General features: G+C 38.5%; 1 protein-coding gene across 3 annotated transcripts in view; it reads left to right on the top strand.

Moving 5' to 3' along the window:
* Positions 1–20,230, top strand: part of glis1b (GLIS family zinc finger 1b) — a 93,564-nt gene that overhangs the window by 51,766 nt on the left and 21,568 nt on the right. For all 3 annotated transcript variants that reach the window (XM_077584882.1, XM_077584881.1, XM_077584883.1), the window contains exon 5: positions 17,735–17,896. In XM_077584882.1, coding sequence (XP_077441008.1) covers positions 17,735–17,896 — 162 coding nt within the window. The remainder of the gene's footprint in view (positions 1–17,734; positions 17,897–20,230) is intronic.

Raw genomic sequence — 20,230 nt, 5'->3', positions numbered from 1 at the left:
TTGAATGGTTTTCACAGAACAGGCAGGAAGAATTTGAAAATTCCAAATATGGGCAATTCAGTCTTAAGGCCAACATCCTGAATCAGAAGAGGAAAATGTACACTCACTTTGTACTGGTTTTAAATGTAGGGAGTCAACAGAAAAAGACATGCTCAAGTAAAGTACACACACCTGAAACATGCTTAAATGCTTAAATGCAGCACATCTCATGAGAATTGTGTGGAAAATTGTACAAAAAGTTCAGTATTGTGGAATAGGCTTAAAAATAGCAGGGAAAAAGAACACAAAGAGAATATTTAGAGATTATATTTTCATTATTTTATCTCATTTTAAATATGTGTTTTTCCTACTATTTATTGTTGTTGTTTGTTTATTGTTTTTTTGTAAATAAATAAATATAATAATAATAATAATAGGCTACTTATTTATGAAATGTGATAGCAATCTATTATTTTAAGAAATTGAAAAAATAAATGACTAACAATGAAAAAGTAAGCTTTGGCTACAAACAAACAATACGTAATATTTATAAAATTGAATCAATGTCAATCTCAAACAATCTAAATTTTTTGACTAATTACAGTAGTGTACTATTTTATACAAAATTCGACATAATTCAAGTAACACAATTGTGTATTTTTTTCTCATCACTATAGTTTTTTTAAATAGAAAATTCCTTATAATTCTTATGAAAAATATCGTAATATGTCATTTTTTTAGCAGAATTCTAATGCAAAAAAAAACATTTTGCCAACTACTTGACTTTTTGTGTGCAAAATTCTACTTAATTCAAGCAATTGAAAAAAATATATTTTCTGAATATTTACTGTACTTTTTGATTATTTTTTGAAAAATTTGACCTCATTTTCATGAATAGTCACTATATTTATTATTAAAATAAATTATTTAAAAATAGCTGCTTTGAATAACACAGGCAATGTAATTTTCCTACTATTTACCAAACTGTGCTGTTTTATACAAAATTTTACATAATTCAAGTAACACAATTGTGTATTTTTTTCTCATCACTATAGTTTTTTTAAATAGAAAATTCCTTATAATTCTTATGAAAAATATTGTAATAAGTCTTTTTTTTTAGCAGAATTCTAATGCAAAAAAAACTTTTTGCTAACTACTTGACTTTTTGTGTGCAAAATTCTACTTAATTCAAGCAATTGAAAAAAATATATTTTCTGAATATTTACTGTACTTTTTGATTATTTTTTTTTTAAAAAGTTGACCTAATTTTCATGAATAGTCAATATATTTATTATTAAAATAAATTATTTAAAAATAGCTGCTTCGAATAACACAGGCAATGTAATTTTTAATTGAACTGTGCGGTTTTGTACAAAATTTTACATAATTCAAGTAGCTAAAAAAAAAGTATTCTCTTTCCTCCCCCCATTTTTTTATTGTACTTTCTATATAAAATTTTGACTTAACTGAAACAAATCACAGTAATATATATATATATATATATATATATATTTTTTTTTTCAAGTTATTATCTTTTTATCAAGACCCCCCAAAAATACAGAAAGGAAAAGATTAAATTCCAATGTGGAAAGTGATAAAATACATAAGTATATAGATATATTATTAACATCGTAGCTTATTTGAAGAGGAGAAACAAATGTATCAGTGGTACATTTAAGGGTAGAGTACATAAACGACAAATTTCTAATCCTATTTCCCCATTTTAAGAGCGAGATCCCCCGCCTGCAGGCTGACGCAATCATCTCATGTTTTATGTTTATTCACATTTGTTCCGCTTTGGGCCCGAGTCTGGCATCGAAAAGTTTGGCCAGGATTCTGTTATTAGGTCAAAAGTAAAAAAAAAAAAAAAAATCAAATCAAATCAAATAAAACATCTGTACTGTATTCTTTGTATTCTCTTCAGCTGTTGCTTTAATTAGCCTTCGTCAGACAGTGACACCTTTTTGCTGTCATTTGGATCTCAACATCGGCGTCAGCGCTCATCGACTGCAGCGCCGAAAAAAATTGAGCTTTGCCCGTGCGCGGCTGAAAGAAAAGCCAGGAAATAAAGATTGTTATTGTGAGGGACGGCGATTGGCGGATTGGATTGTGATTTACAGTCACGCTAACTGACAAATTGTGCGCTCATATTTTGTGCATGAAGACAAAAAAAAAAAAAAAACATGAGGGAAATAATTCATGAATATGAAAAGTGAAGATTAACTGTGACGAGTGGAACCTCGGGATGGTTGCCATCGGCGAGATGGTCGACTGGATCGGAACAAGACGCAGTTTTTTTGCTTTCAAACAAATTTGGCAGTGAAACGCGGAGCGGGAATGAGATTATTCAATTTGGGAGAGAATGGTATGCTGAAATGATTACTGTGAGCCGCTTGATTTGGCGTTTTATGCGGAACACAATTTGATGACTTGCTAGCTCGGCTGCTGGAAAGTCAGTTTGCGGAAGATACACATTTCTGTTGTTTGAGGCATATCGTGACTTGAGACGGTGACAACATTGACACGTTTTTTTTGGGGACACAAACCATCATTCGGACGATTTAAAAAAAAAAAGATTGTGATAAAAAATGATTGATATGAGGGCTTACCGAGCCATTAAACTCAACGGACTTCACGCTAAGCAGCAGTTAGTGAACAATTCTGAAAAAAGTTCATTCGCGTAAATTCGTGTTTGTGTGAATTTAAAGCAGTAAAGTGTTTTTGTTTTCGTGCTTTATTAGCTAATGTAGCATTTTTGGGCAATTTACAATGTTAGCTAAGCTTTGGGAACACGTTTTGATAGCATAAAAAAACAACGCTAGCTAGCTTTTTACAGGGAAAGTCGTTTGAGTGTCGAAGTGTAGAAACGTCTACTTGTTTTACTAATACTAGTGCTAATCTATTTGACTGAAGAATCTATAGTGGAAGTCAACCTGAAACATTTTTTGACATTAACTCTTTGACTGCCAGACGTTTTCAGAAACGGGATGTCGCCAGTGCCAGCCGATTTAAGCATTTTGACTGATCTTTCAAGGTCCACAGAAAATTACGTGTTTGGACTATGGAAACACACATACTACCAAATGAAAGATTGGACTCTCATCTTTCATCAGAAACAAAAAGTTTGTTTCTACCTTATTCCGTTTTTCAGTAATCAACAATAGAAAATGGTTAGTTTCACCTCTGTTTTGAAACAAACGTCTTTTAACGTCTTTGGCACTCCTCCCTGGGATTTTACTAAACGTTATTTAACGTTTTTGGCAGTCAACGAGATAATATGCTATATGTGACCTCACTAGTCTAAACATGACATTGTGATTCATATGACATTTTTGGAGTATGACTTATGAAGCCGTTTTTAACAATATCTGGGGACGGCCATTTTGCCACTTGCCGTCGACTGAAGATGACATCACAGTTGCTCAAGGCCTCGGATAACAACCAATCACAGCTCAGCTTCAAAAAACAGGTGAGCTGTGATTGGCCGTTGCCTGAGCCCTTGAGCAACTGTGATGTCATCTTCAGTCGACAGCAAGTGGCAAAATGGCCGCCCCCTGAGAAACGGCTGGAATTTGCTGCTTAACTCATATTCCGCTAAAAAAAATTGGGTATTGTGGCATCTTAGTTACGCCACATTTCTCTGGCTGTCGCTTTTAGGCCTGGTGTGCGTCCAGGGCTTTGCATAAGTGTGCCCCCCCCCCCCCTCACAATGCCACGCTGACCTGTCGTTTCATTTTACTGGCATGTTTGCTGTCTGAATACTATAAAACTTCTGGCACAGAAACATTTGGCTTGGCAAGTTGTCGAGCTTCTGCCATGTTTATTTGTTGTCGCGTAAGACAAGGCTAGCCAGTGTGTTTGTTATTCTAGTCGTGAGTGAGCCTTTGTACAGCTGGGTCAATTCTTCCCTTGTCTGGACAATGGCTTTTAATTTATTTTCATATTTCTGCAATACATGGACAATTTGTTTCGTCTTACAAGGAACCTGGAAGCTCAACTTGAAGTTCAAGGGTGCTATTTTGGTGCCCAGCGCAAGTCTAGGACGTAGTTTTCTTTCTTTTAGTATTTTGCTAATGCACAGATAGAAAAGGGCGTTCGCAATTGTGGGAGGGAATGCAGCTGACTCCCGTCCAATGGAAGTGGCTCCTCTCGTTACTTTTCCAATTTGACAGCATTTCTCGGACAAGATTGTTTTTGAAAGACCACCAGAAAGTCACTTTTCTGCAGCACAAATCAACGTGATTTCAGCTCTGCAGTCCATTTCGCCTCACAACTGCACCAGAACCTCACAAGTCACACATCTGGTTTGCAAAAGTGTCGAAATTTCCCTGCGATGACCAATCCCTCAAAGCAGATATCCTGAGTTTGAAGGAAATTGGAGTTTCAAGTGCGACGTAATTGCATCTTTACATTTCTGACGTTTGGTCAAGATCTGACCTTGTGGCGCTGACTTGCTGGATTAGAGTTTGATGCTTTATGGCAAGTCAGCAAAACGTCACTGCCCTCCTCCACCCGCCCGCAAACTGAAAACGTATGATTTCCAGAATTAAACATCGCTTGTCTGTCTAATAGTGCTGTCGCTGTTGATTATTTTTTTTAGAATCGATTAATCTATCGATTATTTAATCGATCAATCGGCTAATCTGATTATTTTAATTTTGTATTAAATTGTATTACATAAATAGTTTTGCTTGATCACTGTTTATTAACCAGTGGTTGCTGGCTAATTCGTATTTCGTATTCATATCGTGATTAGAAAAAAAGAGGGATTGATGTTGTACTGCGTTACCGGTTCGATGATTGTCTTCCAAAGTAAAACCAGATGTTTGTAAATGTCTTATTTTGATTAAACACAGATGATATGTTAATATGCTAAAATCAGAGGATTTGGACAATTTTAAATAAATAAAAAAAAATGGCCCCAAACGATTACTCGATTATTAAAGTAGCTATCGATTAATTTGATAACCGATTATGTGACGATTAATCGATTCATTTTGACAGCTCTACTGTCTAGTATACGTATTTGGTAGCAATCACAATGAGCTTGAATTTGAAGGAGCCATGGAAAATGCAAAAATGGTGGACTTTATCTTTTCAAGCATGGGTTCTTGAAACTTTTTTTGCGGGTCTACTTATGATTGATATGCCTACCAAAATTCATGGGTCTTAATGTTTTAATCATTCCAGGTCCGCAGCTGCTTATCTCACATAACTTCTGACGTCCGGAAGGGTTTTCCATAACTGTCGGAAGATATTATTCGTGGTATAATTCAACGAATCTTTCACGTACCACTAGAGGGAACCCTCGCGCCACTAATAATAGTCATACCACACTTCCAATCACCGCGCTAACCAAATGTTCATGACAAGTATTCAAATCCTTTCCTAACACTTCCACAACAAAGAAAAAAAAGAGCTTCTGGAAATGTACTTTGGAGTTTGCGTATCCACGCTGCGGTTTTACCGTTTGTCTTTTTTTTGTCGGGAGAGCGCGGCTGGTTAATGTCGGGGTTTCATGTCAAAGCAAGGGGGGGGCATCTTTCCAGAGCTGCGGCGATGCCCGAAGAAGCCGACGTCGCCGCTGCCAGCCGCCGCAAAATGAAACGCTGTCATGAGACATGTCGTGTTTGAGTGACAGCAATAATGTTTGGGCAAGACGGGAAAAATGAGCAACCTTTCAACGGCGGGAGAAAATGTTCATGTTCATCATTAAAAAAAAGACTAAACGCTTCATCACAAAAACGATTGTAGTGTATGAAAAAAAAAAATACATGTAGGAAAGAACTAGCTGGAGTGCAGAACGGTGTGGTGAGGTTGTTGGTGAAAATCCAACAGAAAGAAAACTAGTCAGTCATCACATTGAATTATATCGGATTAGGGGCTGTCGGGGCTCACAAAAGACTCGTAAAGTGGATCCGATTAAATATAGCATTCGCCTCCGTCAGTGTGTCGTGAATTGGGCTGCAGAAGGACAAGGAAGCGGGAGAAAGATATGAGAGGATGCAGGTGCGAATGGAACGCGCCGGACCGATTGAGGAGGCGGGAGGAACGGCTGCCGGGAACATCCCATCGTGCTTAGCGTTTTCATGGCTGGGATGGCCCCGCCCGCTCTGTCGTTTTCACGGGCAGGTTTGGATTTCGCGAAGGGGTGCATAATTCATGACTGGTCGCTCGCTAATGTGGCGGTGGAAAGCATTGTGTTGCACTCTAATCAGGCCGTTGAGCGCGCTTTGCTTCGTCAGGCTGCACGGATGGTCACGGGACAGCGAGATTGGTGGTATTGGTGGAAAATGGAGAACTGCACATTCATTCGTTCACTGCCATTGACGGCTATAGACGTCAAAAATTAATTTCAACTATTTCTATTAGTTTCACATTTTCTTCCACTTTTGTTAACAAGAGTATGAAAACGTAGGGATTTTTTTTTTATTGTAAATTTAGAACAGATATAAAATTTGTGATTAATCGTCAGTTAACTATTGAAGTCATGCGATTAATTACAATTTAAAAAAATTATCGTCTGACACCCCTAATTTTTAACACTATTTTCTTTTCTTTTTTATTAGGGTCATCAGGTGATTCATTTTTTAAAATTGTAATTAATCACATCTGTTCTAAATGTATAATACATTTTTTTCCTAGGTTTTCATTCTCTTGTTAACAAAAGTGGAAAAAGGGTCAAAATAATAGAAATAGTTAAAATTATTTTTGGACAGCTATAGTCGTCAATGGCAGTTAACAGATGGAAATATTGTGCTGGATGTGAAAAAGCCTCATTGATTGATTTAGATTTTGATGATAGGCTAAACCGAGTCACTTTCTGTTTTTGGAGTGTTTTATGGCACGACTCACCTTTTTTTAAATTATATATATATATATATTGTGTCATTCACCTGCTGATTAACGGTGACGACTTGTAAGGTGAGTGACGGACGTAACTGAAATGTGAAATGTTCTCCTCTCAGCCACAGGATGAACTAAGGGCCTCCATAAGGGGCCAATATAAGATAAATGGGAGGTCTGCATATAAATCCTCGAAGTAGTCCTGGAATAAAAACACTGCGCGGGAAATGAACTAAATTGGTGCCCTTTGAGAATATCAATTCTGTGACAGTCGTAACTCTCTCACTGACAAGCCCTCATATGGACGCCATTAGAAAGTTGACCTTAAACGCAAAGACCCGAACAAGTCGAGCGCAGAGCGAAGGCAAAATTCAATCTCGCACGGCCCGAGACTTGGACGTCCGTTTGAAGGCGTCACCAAGACGGGAGACGTTTCCTTTTTGCGTGACCTCTTTTCCCTCAACCCGGTGAAGCGGGAGACCTCGGGATGGCCAGTTTGGGAGGAAATCACATTTTAGTGCTGTAATGTGATGCAGGGCTGCGGAGCTGGGAGACATTTGAAGGAAGGCGTCCGCATCACGGACGCTTAAGTGCTTCCATCGAGTTGTTCGTCCTGCGTTGGCAGACCTCCACCAGGGAAATGCGCTCTCGTACTTGAGTCGATTTTTCGATATACCCTGGTTATTTATTTATTTTTTTTTTTTAAGTCTACACTCCCCCCCCCCCCCCCCCCCGATTTTATCCAAGTATCTGTGTTTAGCCAAGTGTGGTTAAAAGCGAGATCCAGCTGGCCTGGCTGATTATCACAAGGAGCGCTTCCTGTTGTGCCATCCGCACGGTTTCTAACGGGGGGGGGGGGGTCATCCCGGCCCGACTGCAAAATGGCTGTTAAGAACAATTTCTCCAGTCATTTACATGAACGCTTCCTCCCACCAATTTATCGGCTGGGCTCGCACTCGCTTTCTTGTCGGTCGGCATCTGGAGAACACGCTCCCCCCCTCTTCGCTCGCTCCTTCGCTCTATGCCGCCATTCATAAAATCAAAGCTGCGGAAGGTGGCAAAGAAAAATATAGTCTCATTTAAGATTTGGAGATCGATTTAGGCGCATGTTTTATGGCAAATCAACCACATTAGATTTTTTTTTTTTTTTTATGGAAAAACGGGTAATAAACTAGACCCCAAAAAAAGTATGGAAAAATGGCTAATAACAGAGTATCATTTCTATTATTTAATTAATTCTTATTATAATTTATATTAATTATTCATATTTTTTTTATTTGTGCATTGATAATTTGAAATGTCCAATCTTTGAAAAAACGGACGGAACTGTGAGCGTGTTTTAAAATCCGCAAAAAATAAATTGACAGATGAATTGATTACTGATTTAATCGTTACTAGCAGCCCTAATTAGAGTGACTCATTGTTCTGTGAAAATGAGATTGAGGAGACAATGTAACTACAGTTTGTGACGTTTTAGAGGCTGGTCTGGTGTTGATTTTGGTTTGCAAGGGTATCTGGTAGCAATATAAAGCACAATTCATATTTATTTATTTAAAATGTTTTTTGTTTTTTTTTTGCATATTCAAATAAACTCAAACTTAAATACAACGTGGATGTAAATTGGTCATCAACAGAGGTGACAAATCCAGGTCCAGAAAGTAAAAACTCTGCCACAGTTTGGTTTTAGCCCCAACTGCTTGCTAGTTAGCTCCCTAGCAGGTAAACGAACATCTTGGGAGCTAGCTAGGGGTCTAGCTAGCTTAGCAGGTACTGTAAAGGAGCACAATAGGAGCTAGCTAGGGAGCAACTGTCGCAGGGTTTTTACTCTCAGCTGCTAGCTAGCTAGCGCCCATGGTGCTCGCTTACCTGCTAGGGAGCTAGCTAGCTATCTTAAGCGAAACTTTTCTCTCTCTTTTTTTCTTTTGCTAAAGCCAAACTGTGGCAGGGTTTTTACTTTCTGGACCTGGATTTGCCACCTCTGGTCATCAAGTAAGAGGCAGCTATTTAATATTTTAAATGATATTTAGGAATCACTTTTACTACAGCTGTGATTGAATTACTATCATTTACACAACAAGTGCGCTTTCCTGTATTTTGTATTTGTAATGTTTGAAATTTCACACAGTGACTGGAATGTTCCATGTGTAAATTTGTCTTTGCGGATCATTTCGATTCGAATCTTAGCAACGGGCTAAAGTGTCTAAAAGGCGGTGGAAACGAAATGTGTAAACGATGTCATGTGAATGTTTTAGCCAAGCTGCGTTTAATTTGCCATCCTGACGAAGCGCATGAGAAACCTGCCTCCTTTTAGCTGTCTCATTGAATCATGTGGATATAATTTCATCCATTTACGTGTTTTCTGCTCTTTGCTGTGGTTGCCACGGGGCATTTGGAAGCGGGCAGATTAAACGCACATGTTCCCTCCCCATCTGCCGTCCGCTCTCCCCTTCCCAAACACATCGCAAAGTGTCGGCAGGTTTCCCCTCGCACAGAAAGACACCTTGTGATAAAGCCGCAGCCGTTGCAGCCGGGCCCTGTTTTCCTACTTTTTTGAGCGTTGGCACTTTATAACATGTTTTATTTGGCCGGTGTTTTTTTTGGCACCTGCAATCTCAGCCCTTCATCATGTCTGTCAACTTGGAAATAGGGCAGGGTCGGACCTGAAGGGTAAAAGTAATCAGAGTGGAAAGCTGATTGCTGAGAGGTCGCTGGGATTTCTCAGGACGCCTTTCGTTGACGGGGCCTCGCAACACGAGTAATCGGCAATTTCAAGCCGGTTAACAGCCGTGCGGTTCAATCGCATCTCACAGTCATTAGTCAGACGCGCTCATCTACAATTACCAGCGGGTCATGGACATACAGTGTGGATTCTTGGGCGGGGGGGGGGGGGGGGGGGGGGTTGTGGGTATCAAAGAAGTGAGTGAACTTGAAGTCCGTATAAAGTGAAACGAATACGTCTTGTGAATTTGACACATCACAGAGACGTGCTGTTAACAAGCCTGCCAAATTTGAATGATCCGGAGCAAAAAGCCACCACGGCTTCATTGAACTTTGGTGAACTTCGTTTGGGTTATTTTTAAACTTGGTTGCCACAGGCTGCTGCCAAAAGCCTTTTTTTTTTTTCGATTAGTTAGTTTTCATTTCGTTTTGAGGTTTGGTTTTTACATTTAGTTAGGTTTAAATCGTTTTCAGAGCTGGTTTGTTAGATTTTGTTTATTCTATTTTTTTTTTTTAAATGCTTCATTTTAGGTTATTTTTTTGTTATTAAACATATATTTCTTAATATTAGATTTGGTGTATTTCTTTGTGCAAGATTTTGTCCAAAAGAAATGGCAATATTTTTTTTATTTTTTTTAAGTAACTCATCCAAAAATATGATTTTATTTTTTATTTTTTAATAACAGCTGTCCACAAATCAAATGCAGGTACTGTATAGAAGTCCACAGATTTTTAAGTACAGGAAGTGCAGCACATGACATACGGACGGATGGACGGATGGACGGACATACCGACCCTAACCCAAAGATAATAAAATGGACATTTTTACTATCATTATAATTCGTTTTTATTAGTTAAACTTGACTGTTTTTAAAACATTTTTTTCCCACTATTTCAGTAGTTAATCCCCCCCCCCCCCCCATTTTCGTTTTATTTTGTTTGTTTACGTTAACTAGTAACCTTAGTACACATGCCCACACATGGTGCATTTGTTTCGAAACTCAAATCATCTGTAAGTCACTGATTTATTTATTTATTTATTTATTTGTGTAATGTCGAACAAGTTTGAATTGATTTAGTAATTTTGGGGTCATCAGTTCCGGTACATTGTGGTATTATTTAATTAAAAAAAAAACACACACACACACAAGAAGAATTCATTAAATTTTTGCCATTTGCGGCCGGGCTTTCCAATGGGATGTTCAACTGTATTCTCTTCCGTTTGATTTCTTTTCACCGCCGCTAATCGCTACTCGTAAAGCCCGTTAATCGGCTACCTGTCCCGCGTGTCGGCAGACGCATTTGCCAGGGCGATACGGCTCCATAATGGCCGGTTTGTTCCCATCCGGCGCTGCTTTCTAATGAGCCGGCAGCTCTCGACACTGCTTCCTTTTAGCCGCGCTTGACACTGTTTGTCCTTCTCGCCGCCAGTCGGGAAGCATTTCCCATCAAGGCCTCAGGCCATCGCCACCAGTTTGTCTGTCTGTTGTGATCAGCTGCCTGTCCGTCCTTCCAAGAAACCCCCCGTCCCACCCGTCCCACCCGTCCCACCCGTCAGTTATATCAAGACCCCGCTGTCGTCCCCAATGTTTACGGAGCGCTTGAAGCGACGCCCCCTTCTCCCGGCGCTCCGGATCGAGACGGAGTGCCTCCGCTTGTGCGGTTATCTGCCGCTTGACCTCAGCCGGAGGTCTTGGAGAGGAAAAGCAAACATGTTTGAAGCAATTCCAGTGATTAGAGCCGTCTAAGATGTTTTCACAGATAATATCCCAGGCAAGATTAATCTCATGTCACCACGTTTGACTGTTTATGGAACTTCAAACCCGCGTGTCCGTCACTTAGCGGCAGACTTTCTTCCAAAGGAGCACAGTGACATTTAGCACTCAGTGTGGTTTTGGATCCTTTTTGGCACTTTTCTGCTTCATTGTCAGCAACTGGTCAGTCCGGTGGAAATTTAATGCGTCAGCAACTTTCTACAATGCTTTTTTAATGGCACTTTTTTTTTTTTTTTTTTACTTTACTGCAGCGCTTGCAAGTTTTTCAAACAAAGTGAAAAGAAGTGAGAGAAATCCGGTCATACTGATCTTCAAGACAATTTTTAGATATCTGAAATTTACTTGAGGGTCTTTAAATATATATATATATATATATATATATATATTCAACCCTTTTGTATTATTTTCTATTTTTCTATCTAAAAGGGTTTATAATTGTGGTTGAACTGATTCATCAACTTCTCTACTTCACATCTACTAAAACTTAAACCTTAAATGCTAATTCAAAATCCCTTTATCGATAAATGAAAACTGAAAACGTATCTATTGAACTGGGCGCTACGTTGGTGGCTGTCACTTCTATCTCTGGAAAAGTTTTCCTTTTTAGTTTCTAATGGCTTACTTACTTACTTACTTACTAATCCCTCTCTATATTGTGGCCAAAAGTAAAACCTGGCTCTGTTTTTGTGCCTAAAATAATAAATCCTGTTTGCTTCAGACCAGCTACATGATTTAGCTAGCTTATTAGCTAGCTAGCTGGAGAGATTGAATCCCAATTCGAAACACCAGCTAGCATCGACGAATGTAGCTTGAAGTCGCTAATCACTTGTCTTTGGCGTCTCCGCGTCCTTTCGGACAATTTACAGAAGAATTTTGACTCCTGACTATTTTTCCTTTTTAGTTATCGTTAGCTAATTCTGAATTGTTCATTAGTCAATTTCTAGTTAGCTAAACAATTTCTTTTGATAGCAAAAAGGCAAACAAGTGCTATAGCTAGCTCTTGGTTTGAGAAACCTACAAAAAAAAAAACGAACAGAAAACATTCATTTCATACGTTGAGCCAACCTCAGTTGGAGTTGATTTTTTTATTTATTGCTTTTTTAATCTGTATTTCTACTTATACACAGTGTGAGTACATTTCGCACCTCCGGTGTAACCCTGGAATTAGACACAACAAAACACCTCAGTGTAGCTAGCATATAATTCTTCCTCGCAAGTTTCTTGGCCGGTGCGCGTGGCTCGAGGCGACACTGCCAGTCGCTTTCCCAGCAGCCTGGAAAAACCTCATCCCATCTCATCCGTGCGAGTCCCAAGTAATAATACGCTTCGAGCGATTAACACGTTTTCCTCCGCGGAGCACTAACTAGAATTGAGCCCCGCATTTGTTTTGCACAAAAGAAAGCATTGAAAGTGTGATTTTTTCCCCCCTCTGCTATACATAAATACACACGTTTGGCACAGCAATAAGGCCAGTGTTTGTTTTCGTACTCAACAGTCAGCATGACTCGCTGATCTGTCCGAAGTGCTGTCGATGTTCTTCTGTGCTAAGATTTGCATTCGACTTTCACAGCCTTTTCCCGAGCTCGCCATCACATCTGACATGACGGGCCGGTGTTGAAATGTATGTTTCCACACTGTGTCAACTCTTGAAAATATTTTCTGCGGACGTTTGCTGCTCTTGGATTGTTAATGTTTGCTGATTTATAGCGGTAGCTCCAAGTTGAGCTAGCTGGCTGCCCATTGGCCAGAGTCAAATCTGACTTCCTTTCCTTTCTGTGTGTCTCTCTGCTGGAACCTGCTGAGGAGAATCTGGAACACTTGAAGCTCATCCTGTTTGAAGCTTCATAGTTCTTGAATTCTTTATAATAATAATAATAATAATAATAATAATAATAATAATAATAATAATAATAATTGTATTATTATAAAAACAATTCCTTGGCTTAGTATTAAAATTTTCAGCAAAAATTATAGAATGGAATGTCAAAATTGTTAGATTTGTTTGTTGTTTTTTTGTTGTAGTTTTTTTTTTGGGGGGGGGGGCTTTTATCTCATTTTTTGGGGGGGGACGCTCATCATATATTGTCTTATTATTTCGTCTTTTTTTTAATCAATTTGTAATTCATTTTAATTTTATTTCCTAATTCCTTCTTCTTTTTTTTTTAAATTTTACCTTGTGGTAAGTTAGTCTTTTTTTATTTTTTTATTTATATGAATTGAAGTCAATGGATCTCATGGGCCATTGAAAGCGTCCAAAGCGTGGATGCTGGTTTCACATTTATATAAAAACATAGTACCAGACTTAACAACAGTTCCTTTGATTCCAAAAGTAACTTTTTAAATACTATTAAATTTTTAGAATTTCATACTATTATTTATTTATTTATTTGTTTATTTTAATTTGACCTCAGTTTGATTTATAGAGCACTTTAAGAACAACCGCAGCTGAAATAAAGTGCTGTATAAAACACAACACGATATAGAAGAAGAAAACAATGTTGAAAAGAAATACCTCACAAAAGCAAGCGCAAAGTAAGCTGTGTTGAAATGTTTATTTAATGTCAGTGTTTTTGCAGCCTTCTGCTTACTTTTTTGCGGCAACGTTACACAATATATTTTATATTCCGCATTTTACGCTCAATTTCACTTGCAAACCACAGAAGAAGGGAACATTTTTGCTTGATTTTCCAAATAATACGCAAACGCTGCACAGCTACTAGACTGCAGGAACAATTATGAAAGCGGCCACAGATCGGACCCGGTCACCCGAACTGCCACTGCCATGACGGGTTTGGGTTTCGCCGATATTAAATGGAGCGTTGGTGAATAGAACGTTCAGCCTGCGTGTTGTGTGAGTGAATGAAGACAAGCGGGGATGAAGCTGATGAAGCGCCAGGCCTGTTTGGGGCGAACGGTGTCACTCTCTCCTTAACTGCAACCTGATCTCAGATAGGATGAGCTAATCAACCATGTAGACACGTAACGAACAGTAAACTGACAATTTCAGCTGTACCTCCATTTCTCCAGGGGGTCCCAGACCGACCCATGATGTGTGATGTGAGACCGTATACAAACATTTTGATCACTATTTTTTTTACCAAGTAAATAAATTGATGAATAACAAGTGGACGGTATGTACTGCTTTGAAGACGCCCTTTTTCTTTGATCACTCATTTCCTTAGACTCCAATATTAGATTTTGCAATTACAGTTCTAATTCTTTAATTAAAAAAAATATACACGTTTTCTCCTGTAAACATCATTAAGCATATAATGTAAATATGTATTTAAGGCAAGTTGTAAAATGTCTGGAATTCTCTTGTTTATGTTTAACAAATTTAAAACATCATAAATCATGATGGTTTTTTTTTTGTTTTTTTTTCCAGGAGAGCTCAGTATTGTTCATTCGATTTGACATCATCATTGCTCTCCTTTTTTTAAAAAAACAAATAAATTTAAAAAATGTAATAAATGTTTTTATTATTATTATTATTTTTTTTAAATATATATACATATATATACATATACACACATATATATATATATATATATATATTTATTTTTTTTTTGTATGTGGGTGAGTATGTGTATGTGCGTGTGTGTGTGCGTGCATGCGTGCGAGTGTGTGTATATTCATCAGTTCACCTAAAGCCCATTAAAAAAAATCCCATACTAATAATATAATATAATAATAAATTGCCAAATGCAGAAACATCAATGTAAGTTATCACGATGTAGTGGCTCTCGCTAACAGACAGAATTAAGTAACCAGAATTAGGTTAAAAAATTCTATATACGTAGACCATGTTTCTATAAATTTTGATATTTGGTTTTTATTTGAGGCAGATATTTTTTCCATTAAAATGTGATTTATGAGGAGGTTAGACCATTGGTCGATATTCAGAGTTTGTTTATTTTTCCAGTTAACAAGAATTGTTTTTTTAGCGATAGTAAGGGCTACAAGTGTAGATTGAAATTGTTTATGTGGTAAGTCAGTTGTTGTTAGGTCGCCTAGCAAACACAAGTTTGAGGATAAAGGTATCCTACAGTCCTAAATAGCGGAAAGTTTTTCTAAGACTTTAGTCCAGAAATACATAACCGGAGTACATAACCATAAAGCATGAACATAAGTGTCTGTAAATCATGATGTTTCTGCTAAGTACTGTCTCAAATGTTCTCCAATTTTGATACTGTAAATGGATAGGATCGTATGCTGAGAAACGTTTCTTGGGAGGAGCAATATGGCGGCCTCGTGGCTTCAAAAGTCTTGGCCTATCGGCTTTCCAGTCATATATTCAGATCACTTCTCGTTTCATTCTTATTCTTTCACATTTACACCGTCTCAATCTGCTCCTAGCTAGTGGTCAGTAATGTAATTACACCCTGATATAAACCACAGTTAGACCAAAATCGTTATTAACTGTACAAAAATAAAAAGCAAAATAGATGCGGGTTTATTCAATTTGATCATTTTTCCATCTTCAATTCCACTTTCATTCTTCCACCTCTTTCTACAACCTTCAAGCTAAAAGGTCAAGGGTTAAGTACAAGCCCCTGTACCATTTAAGCCAACTTATGTCAACGGGATGCGTTTCACGTGTCTATAAGTAACATTGAACTCACGACTAGTCGCACACTTTGTGGAAGGTTTTGTGTGCAGCTTCCGGATAAGCGAGACGGGCCCCCCCTCTCTCAATCTTTCATGCGTTAACAAATCTGTGGGCTTCATCGGCTGAGTGGCCAAGCGGGCTCGGATACGAGCTTGTTTACAGCCACTGTCACTCGTCCGTCTCATGTGCCATTGACGCCGGCGAGCGCCGGGCTCATGCTACGCATTACAGCCCATTAACCGCGCTCCACTTTCCACTAACTGCCACTTAGACGCATGCCGTGTCTTCAAAGTCACTGCGCATTTCATCAAGTGGACGTCCACGGGCCAACGGGAAAATAGATTTGTAATCGTACCACCCGTGTTTCCAGAGCGGGCCCTCCCTTTCCCAAGGCGGCAGTTCTGGATATTTGAACTCGCGCAGCTGCGCAAGTGATCAGGGGAGCTGGTGGAAAGTGCAGGACGGGATCCATCCATTTTGCTTCTCCTGTTCAGGGTCGCGGGGAAGCTGGGGGCCAGCCCACCCTGCGTTGATCAGCTGTCAGTCACAGACACAGAAAGAAAAAGAAAAAAAACGTTTGCACTCGCGTTTACAGACAATTTCATCGAGAGTGGTACCAGTGGCGTACAATGGGGTGTCCAACCCTCCATCTACAAAAACTTCCAATGCGGCATTTGCTTTTTATATGCAGCTCATTATACTGTACAATAATCATACAAAGTTTTTTTTTTTTTTTTTTTTTCAAAATTCAATCTTTCAAAAAACAGCTACAATTTTTTGGGGGCTTTTTTTTTTTATTTTTTTTTTTTTACCAAATACTACAGGATAAGGCAAGGCAAGTTTATTTGTATAGCACATTTCATACACAAGGCAACTCAATGTGCTTTACACAAGGAAAGACAACAGCGAGAAGCAAAAACAAACACATCAGTTAACAACATTCAAAAGCAAAGAAGAGAAAACAAAAGTAAGTTACAAAATTTACTAAAAGAACATACATTGACAATGTTAAAACATTGCATTTATTATATTATATCATATTATATTATATTGTATTATATTATGTGCTATTTATTGGTATTAATCATTTGCTCCCAAAAACGTATAAACACATTCTATTTTAAATAGTGCCTTGGTCCCAAAAACGTATTTATATGTTTAAATAAAAATAAATATATATATATATATATATATATATATTAATGCTAGAGCATACAGAAGGCTTTGATGCAGTCTCTGTCATTTAAAGCAATAGTAGTTATTACAAAAAAAAACGGCCAGCAGCTGGCAGTAGAGTATAAGAAATCAATCAGGGCCATGTTGAAAAAAAAGCTTGTTTTAAACAAGTTTGTGAATAATGATGAAACTTAGCTATATTCTAATGCTAATTGCTCCAAAACGGAAACAGATCCAAATATACTTTTTTTTTCCTGATGAAAGAAGATACTTTAATCCTTATATTGGTAGGTTCCATATTTTTATAGCAATAGAACACAATATTCTGTAGCCCTTGCAAAATCCGTCAAAATCCAGTAAAAGAGCCATGAGCGGAGGGGGTTGCGTCAGCGAAAATGGCTGTGAGTGAATGAGTGAAAAACCTAACTAAATTGTGGTGTTTTTTTTGGCGGGTTTAATTTAAACTCATTGCGATTATAAAAATGTAGTTGACTAGTCATGAGTTTGGTAAATGGAACAAATCAAAACGAAGTCAAGCTCCTCCCAGTGGCTGAATTCTCTGATTTCTCAGTTTATTTCTGCGTCCATGTGGTATCCCGTCCCTAACGCTTGCAATTTGTCTCCTCTGCAGTTTGAGGGCTGCAACAAAGCGTTTTCGCGTCTGGAGAACTTGAAGATCCACCTGAGGAGCCACACGGGGGAGAAGCCGTACCTGTGCCAGCATCCCGGCTGCCAGAAAGCTTTCAGCAACTCCAGCGACCGCGCCAAGCACCAGCGCACTCACCTGGACACGGTCAGAAAGCAACAAGTGTCCGTCCGCCACGTCTCACCTTTTGATTTTTTTTCCCAGGCCCAATCGATACTTGGCCCGCAGCTGCGCGGCTCGATTTGCTCTTGTCAGAATTGAGGAAGAAATTGTTACTAAAAAGGTTCAGCACTGCAAAAACGTTTTACACCATCGAACACACATTTCCAATCCTTTTTAAAAAAAAAAAATTTTTTTTTTTTTACTTTTGACCAGACGAGTTTTGAAGCACAGCCGACTCACAATTTTGAAGTTCTGGGTTTGAATCTCTGGATTCTAATGAAGACGAGCGTTATTTAAAATTCAATGAAAAAATAAATAAAATAAATCAAGTTGGGACAACGTAATTGACTCACACTTAGCTGACTGTATTACGTTTATTTTCATTGGCGTTTACAGGTCGGCTCGTCCGGAGCCAGAACACTAAGTAGCAAACACATTAAGTTTTGGCATTGCAAATAAATGTTGGCTTTGTAGGAAAGATGCATTGGCATGAAAAACATTGCGTAATCAGGCTTTTTTTATTTGGAGTTTATAGTATGAATGTCAGTCTTTTTTCTTCAGGGACACTGACTGCTTTTATTGTTTTCAGTGTGGTCGTTTTTCAGTTTCAACTTGCTGCTTTTCACGTCCGAGTTTTTTTTTCCCGCTTACAACTTTATGGCAGTGTTTTAGCGTGTAGGGGAGGGGCGAAGAATGAGTGAAAGGGGAGACGAGCGTCTTTCTGAAAACTAGGATTTTTTAAAAACAATATTTGGTGTTTGTGTGCGTTGCTGCTCCGAGTGTTAATGTTGCTTGAAGGTTTCTAAATTACTGTCATAACATCTTTTCTAAGTTACATATTACCTTGAGATACGAGTTTCACCTGCTCTGTGATCACACTCGTAACTTAAAACTCTGAAATCATCTTTCCCCATTGAAATGAATGGAAATGTCTTTAATCCATTCCAGCTTCCCCTAAAAAAAACCTCATTTTTTAAAAATATTGTACCTTTATAAAAAATATACAGCAATGACATATAAATACAATTTTTTGCTTAAACATTTGTGCCGTTCCTTCTGTTGTATGTGCCTTGGCCACCTGGGGGCAGTATAATACAAATAAACATGGAGTTGGTCAAAACTCAGTAAGATGATATTAGTGATATTACAGAGGATAAAGAATGTATGCCTTTGAATAAGAAGATGGATTATTGTTGTATTGTCTATCTACCGTTTGTGCTAATCGTTAGCCTTCGATGATGTGTTGCATTACGAAATGCATCTTGAAAATCTCATTGGTCGGGTCGCTGACATGTCAAGGCACCAAAGTACATATTAGCATTAGGCTTAATAAGCTACGACAGTTCATTTAACAAAATTGTATGGGTTGCTTGATGGTTACGCTGTTTATGGACGCAGCTCACATTTATTTGAATTGTCGGTTTTACAGCATTATTGGAAGAAGTGACCTAGTGAAGGACTGAGAACTGGCAATAAGGAATACTTTAAAAAAAATTTTTTATAAGTTTAAGTATGTTTAAAGAGAGTAATACAGCTAAAGCTATTAAATGTGGTCTCTTTATATTACAGGTTTAATAGGGGGTAACTGTATCGCTTTTCATTTTTGATTTTTTTTTTTCACATCGTCGATTGAAGAAAGTTTTAATCTGTCATATCGTATACAAGTTACAACCAAGCAGCAGCATTTCTACTAAATTGTCCCCACATTGCCTCAATTACATCTGTGAAACTTAAACTGAAAAGAAATAGATCTCATCTTTTTCATGATTTCCATTTCTGGACCGTTCCCCGTGCGTCCACCTGCGTTGGAAAGCCACGCGTGTCCGGTCCGAGTCACGCCTCAGCGTAGGCACAATATTGAATGTGGCCTTGTGTTATTGTATCAGTCAAGTTTCCCACCACCCACTCTTTCCACAAATCGGACAAATGATACAGCTAATCTGGGGAGGGCGCTGCTTACGGCTTCACATTAACACCCCCGCCAAAGGCCCCGCTCTGCCAACAGCACTTTAGGGCAAAAATGATTTTTAAGCTTTAATGATATTTATTCTACACAGAAGTCACGCTTGATTTTGGTGACTCGAGGCGCCGGGCCACGCCGGGCTGCAAAACAAACACGGCCCACTTGAGTGGCACTGTAAGCGCCTTGGAATAACAAAACGGCTTATTTACAGAGGCCGTCAACGTACGCGCAGGCATAGCTAATAAAGACCTGGATCGACTTACACTTTAATAGGCATCTTATGTTCCGAAAAGGAAAGGGGGGGGGAGGGGTGCCGGTTTGCCATACGACATGCTATATTTGCTTAGCTAATGAGG

The sequence above is a fragment of the Vanacampus margaritifer genome, chromosome 13, assembly GCF_051991255.1.
Source record: "Vanacampus margaritifer isolate UIUO_Vmar chromosome 13, RoL_Vmar_1.0, whole genome shotgun sequence".
Classification (NCBI taxonomy): domain Eukaryota; kingdom Metazoa; phylum Chordata; class Actinopteri; order Syngnathiformes; family Syngnathidae; genus Vanacampus; species Vanacampus margaritifer.
The sequence above is the reverse complement of the archived record's forward strand: the minus strand, read 5'-3'. Positions and strand labels throughout refer to the sequence as shown.